The sequence below is a fragment of the Nothoprocta perdicaria genome, unplaced genomic scaffold, assembly GCF_003342845.1.
Source record: "Nothoprocta perdicaria isolate Ctin4 unplaced genomic scaffold, notPer1 scaffold_3, whole genome shotgun sequence".
NCBI lineage: Eukaryota > Metazoa > Chordata > Aves > Tinamiformes > Tinamidae > Nothoprocta > Nothoprocta perdicaria.
The window spans coordinates 6,302,527-6,308,211 of record NW_020455532.1 but is presented as its reverse complement, the minus strand read 5'-3'; the positions used below and the strand labels follow the sequence as shown (position 1 = coordinate 6,308,211).

Sequence of the window (5,685 nt, the reverse complement as noted above, 5' to 3'; positions counted from 1 at the left end):
GTTTGTTTGTTTGTTTTTCATTTGGAGATTCTGAATAATCTTTGAAAATCATATTACTACTCATGGTTCGATATAGACTTCATCGTGTTTCTTTCTTCTTTGGTATTTTCATTTATTAGTCAACTAAAAACATCTTTTGTATATGAAACATAGATTAAGATCTATCTGCAGTCTCAAGACAACATAAATATATCTTTGTAGCCAGTGAGACGACGTGTAATGAAACCCATTTTGTGGGTTTTGAAGACCCGACTAAGCAATATCACCTTTTGTGCCTTGTTTTGACCCTGTAACAGCCCCGTGTCTGTCTTACATTGTTTTGGCAAAATGAGACAACATAAATGTCAAGCAGATGCCGCTTTCTGAGTAAAGAAAAACTTCATCTGTGCCATGAACTAGCAGCACAAATTTGGGGCCTGGCCCTGCTCAAGCCTCACCCCACAGAAGGGCAGCCATCTTAGGAAAGTCTTCCCCCAGTGYTAAATATGAGGCGAGCTGCCTGCCCGTGAAGAACTTTTAGGTCTACATTCAGAAACCCACTCCATCGAGTGGCTTTCCAGTCACTTCAGCAGATATCGGTGTCTTTCTGTCCCCAATACCCTGTCTRTGAAGTGTTTTCTCTCAGTGAAATGAGTATTTGAGTCCTGAGGTGTGAGCCAAGGCGAGGGGCTATCCTTAGCAGAGTGTCAGAGAAGTCGCCCAGGAGAAGAGGAATGTTAAAAAGYGCTGCAGCACCAGTGCCTTGCTCATCACCCCATGCCATCAGCTCSGCAGAAAGCTTTAACTTGAGTAAAGAAAGCTTTAACAGAAGGCAGCGGCCCTGAGTTGGCAGGGCTGGGACATGGTTGCTGTCCCCTGCAGCCACCACACGAAGCACAAGCTGGAAAAGCGGGGCAGCCTACGGGTGGGCAGACACCAAGCGGCAGCACTGGAGCTTTTGGGCCGCCTCGGCACCGAACGGAGGCGCCTGAGGCGGGCGCCTGAGGCGCTGCGAGGGCCGCGAGGCGGCGGCGGGAGCGCGCAGGCGGAGGCCGCCGCCACTGAGCATGCTCGGCGCCTCCACATCCGTCCCCAGCGGGCGCCGCCGGGGCCGGCGGGAGCTTCCCTGTCGCCAACGAGCCCCGCGCGGGCGGCGGGGGCTGCGGCCGCCGCCATGAACGCGGGCGGCGGGGCGGCGCCGCCCTTCCCCGGCCCCGTGCAGTGTAAGTGCGGGCGGGCGCGCGCGCGGGCTATGCGCGCTCCGGGGCCCGCACGGCGGAAGCGCAAGGCCCCGAAACCTGAGTATTGCCAGAAGCGGGCGGGAGCGGGGCCCGGGAACCTGCGTTGGGGCAGCCCGGGAACCTGCGCGGGCCTGGGCCGGGACCGGGACCAGGACCAGGACCAGGCGGGCGGGCGCTGCGGAGCGGCCGGGGGGGCACCCGGGCAGGGCCGCGGCGGAGCGTTGCGGATCAGCCCCGCAGCACCWGCCTGCCCCGAGCTCCCTCCCCACGTCGTTGTTGTTATATATATTATATAAGCGTTGTTATATTATTATATAACTAACATGTCGTATGTGTGGCCCCCGCAGTCCCCGGCGGCACCACGGTGCTGGTGGAGCTCACGCCCGACATCCACATCTGCGGCATCTGCAAGCAGCAGTTCAACAACCTCGACGCCTTCGTGGCCCACAAGCAGAGTGGCTGCCAGCTGGCGGGCGCCGCGGCCGGGGCCGCCAGCACCGTCCAGTTCGTGTCCGAGGAGACAGTGCCCGCGACGCAGCCGCCGGCCGCCACCATCGCCTCGGAAACCCAGACCATCACAGGTACGGCGGCGTGGGGCGCCATGAGCGCGCCCGGGCTCAGCCTGGCTCACGTTGTCCCCGCTGCTTTGAGCAGAAAACACTATTTTTCACGTTAATCAGCGCATACGTGCAAAGGGATAAAACCAAGCGATGTGCAGGCCCCTTGGTGTGACAGTAGTTCCTTAGGTTCTAATTGAGCTATGAGCTCGCTTAGGCTAGCTTCAGTCTAGTGTGTTGTCTAACTGACTTGCAAAGGCTAATTAAAGTTGTCARTACTTACAAAAAGTAATCAAATTGCTGTGCGTTTTATTTTTGCTAAGAGTGCTCTTGATGAGAAACAGGCTTGGGATTGCTGTCAGGCACCAGTCCAGGCCTTTTTATGTGAGAATACTGCATGCACTAGCATTGCTTCCATGACTAATTGGCAGGAAAAATATTACTCAAAATTTCTGTCTATGCAAAGGCTCAAATGCTGCCCCGATCCTGCAAACATTTAAGTAGAGCAGATATTTTGTTCCTTGCATGGAAGTTTGGCTCTTTTATATAAAGTRCATTTAGTTTTGGTCTGGGACCTTACTAAAACTCCAATATTTTGAGTTGGATGGACAGAATATGGWAGAGCATCTGATCAAGTAGTGAAGCAAACTGAATTCAGGGCCTAGTTCCAGGAATTTTTGTATTATAATCCCTCAAATTAGTGTGAAGTTGGCATGAGTCACTTTTCTCCTTATTTACTCATTTTCAAGATGAGGGCAGTTGCACCATTCTGCCCTTTGTAGGGTACAGCATGATTTAACTGATTTAAAACCAATATTTCAACCTACAATGTTTTCCTGTTGTTTTTGTGAGTAACAGTTATAGTGTAGTTGAAAGGAGCTAAATCTTTAAACTATATTTTTTTTTGGATGTATTCCTTATAAACAGTTTTTTTTTTCTTCTTCTTCTCTGGACTCTAGCACAGTCAGTGCTGAAAAACAAGCATAATTTTATTAATGTAAGACCTGGGCAGGCATCAAAAGAAACAGAACCGTTAATTGTGCAATCAGATAGGAYACAGAGAAGGAGCCAAGTTAGGGTTGTATGAAGTTCAGCGTGCCGCGTGGGGTCTTGACAAGCATTCTCATCTGATAGCAGGACAGCCAGGGGGAGAACAGTTCTCTCCCCACCTCCCCTTATGAATAGGAAGTCAGGAATAGGAATGTTGCTGGAAAAAATGCAATAGAGAAGTAATTAATAAAACTGGTAAATAACTTTTGCTTCCCGGAGAAGTTAAAGCTCTTAAATTGAGCTGTTTTTGTGTGTTTAGTTTCCGCCCCAGAGTTTGTGTTTGAGCATGGCTACCAAACGTACGTGCCCAGTGAGAGCAGCGAGGCCCCAGCCACTGCTGTTGTCTCCACGCCGCCCAAGGCTCGTTCAAGGAAATCTGCTGCCTCACTGACACAGAAGAAACTGAACTGCTGCTATCCAGGTAGGGTGGTGACTTTGTCTTTCTTCTTTTCATTTTAAAAACAATAGGTTTGTATACTTACAGTATACAGTAAGGCTGTCTGCTTAATGCAGTTAAGATGTACAGAATCTGGAAAGCAACCTCAACCAATCTGCTAACACTGAGGTCAGTAGCGCTCTTGCTGTTGTCCTCAGAAGTTCTTGGACAAGTTCTTGATACTGTTCTGTRGTATATTCTGGTGATGCTCTGACCTCTGCCTGAAATGGAGAGCCAAGGGCACAACTTTGCTAACCTTTTGCTGACTACCATCATTGTATCTAAAAAACATTTTGCGTGCATTTTGCATTGCACACGTTCTTTGTTCAGGTACAATATTTTTAGGGATGATTTGAACTGATATATTTTCAGAGTTTAAAGTGTAAAAGAACCACACCAGTATGCAGAAAACCTATGTAGAGACAGCCACCTAGATAAGTAGTCATGTTAATTGGAGCAAAAGTTTCAGTGCTTCTTTTTATGGCCTCCATTTGAGAGACACCTTCCAAATGCACAGCACTCATTTCTGTACTCTACAAGTGTAGCGCTCACCAACAGGATTCCTGAATGGTGAGCCATTAGCTGAGTTCCCAAAGCACTAACCTGAGATTATATGTGGAATTAATGAGTTCCACCTGTGTCCCCCATGTACTGTAAAGAGCATCTCAAGTCCTAGGCAAGATTCCAGAGAATTGTTTTAAAGCCCACTCAAAGAATTACAGAAAAAGATAATGTGGAGAGTGAATTCCCCCCTAGGGAAGCACTAGAAAGCTAAAGTTCGTAAGTAATCCACTTACTATTTTAAGTATATGGGAGGAAACAAGATGGGGACTTCATTTTCTAGAAATACTGAATTTTAAAGAAAATGTCCTGGAGAAGAAAGGAAAAGGTCAGAACAGCATAGTATATTTTTATGATTATCATCTTGTTAGCTGCTTCTTGAATTTAATGTTGCCGGGTCTTTTTCTTTAATCTTACCATTCTCAGGTTGCCAGTTCAAGACTTCCTATGGTATGAAGGATATGGAACGTCATCTGCGAACACATACAGGTTGATGTAGTTGCTGTATTTTTATTTTAGCTTTTTTCATCCTTTTCTGCTTTTTACAAAAAAAAAAATCCTACATTACACTACATTGAATTACATGTCTATAGATAAATTAAATAAAATACACACATATATCTGTACATTTTAATATTGTAGATCTCAGTGTTTCAGAATTGCCCCTCTTGGTAAGCCAGATTTCTGGCTCCTACTGTTCACGGGTAGGAAACTAAAACAGTGAACATGGACTAAAATCACAACTAAGTTTCTGAGATGCCAGCCATGTGCTTATCTGCTTGTGGCCATATGGTAGGGCATAACATGTCCTAAATCATTTACTAACTTGCCCTTAATTTATTATAGAGATTTCAAAAGTTCTCCCTTTACAAATCTGAAATGGCTGTTTGGAGAAATTTCCAAAGGTCTTCTGAATTGTTTGTTGTACTTGCATGTTCACCATCTCAGAGCCTCTTAAGAGAGCTTAGCTAGCAGACTGACATCTCAAATCCTGCATCCAGTTCATACTGTTATAAAAGCTTTTTCAATAACCAGCACAATTCCTATTTTAGTGTTTTTGTGTACAATTCATTTTTCTGCAAACATTTTTATGGTGTAAAAATCTTGATGTGTCACTGCTTCTCTGTTTGTTTCAGGAGACAAGCCCCATAAATGTGAGGTTTGCAACAAATGCTTTAGCCGTAAAGATAAGCTGAAGATGCACATGCGTTCCCACACCGGGGTGAAGCCTTACAAGTGCAAGCACTGTGACTATGCAGCTGCCGACAGCAGCAGCCTCAACAAGCACCAGCGCATTCACTCCAACGAACGTCCCTTTAAATGCCAGATCTGTCCTTACGCGAGCCGCAACTCCAGCCAGCTCACTGTGCATCTCCGATCCCACACAGGTAAGCCTGGAGCAAGATTCAGGTCTGTAAAGATTTGAAAATCAGACCTTTTCCTAGTCATTCATTTGCTGAGATGAAGTGCAATAATTTAGAATGTAATCATTTCATTTTTATTATATTGCAAAGCTACTAAGCACACAACCAATTTTAAGAGAAAATTGAGATCAGTAACTACAATACGTTCCTTTATTGGAATAAAATTAGTTCTTTTCTAGAAGGTGAAGGTAATGTACATAGCTCAGTATCAGATCATTTACATACCCTTACTTGTTGAACTAAGATCAGTTTTCTGTTGAGAAGAATTGCTGTTATGGGTAAGAATGCCAAGATCAGACTTCCCCACCTTTTCTTTGTTTTTTTTTTTTTTTTTTTTTTTGTTTTTTGTTTTTTTTTTTTTTGTTTTTTAAGTTTGGTTCTCAGTAACAGACCACCCTTTAAAGAATAAAATTAGTTCTTTTCTAGAAGGTGAAGGT

At 45.5% G+C, this 5,685-nt stretch overlaps 1 protein-coding gene across 1 annotated transcript in view; it reads left to right on the top strand.

Moving 5' to 3' along the window:
- Nucleotides 1-1,778: 1,778 nt before the first annotated feature.
- The window catches only part of ZFP64 (ZFP64 zinc finger protein), an 8,506-nt gene continuing 4,599 nt past the window's right edge, over nt 1,779-5,685 (top strand). The window contains exons 1-4 of the mRNA XM_026042129.1: nt 1,779-1,801; nt 3,087-3,248; nt 4,251-4,313; nt 4,961-5,212. Of these exons, the coding sequence (XP_025897914.1) occupies nt 4,277-4,313; nt 4,961-5,212 (289 nt within the window). The 5' untranslated portion in view covers nt 1,779-1,801; nt 3,087-3,248; nt 4,251-4,276. The remainder of the gene's footprint in view (nt 1,802-3,086; nt 3,249-4,250; nt 4,314-4,960; nt 5,213-5,685) is intronic.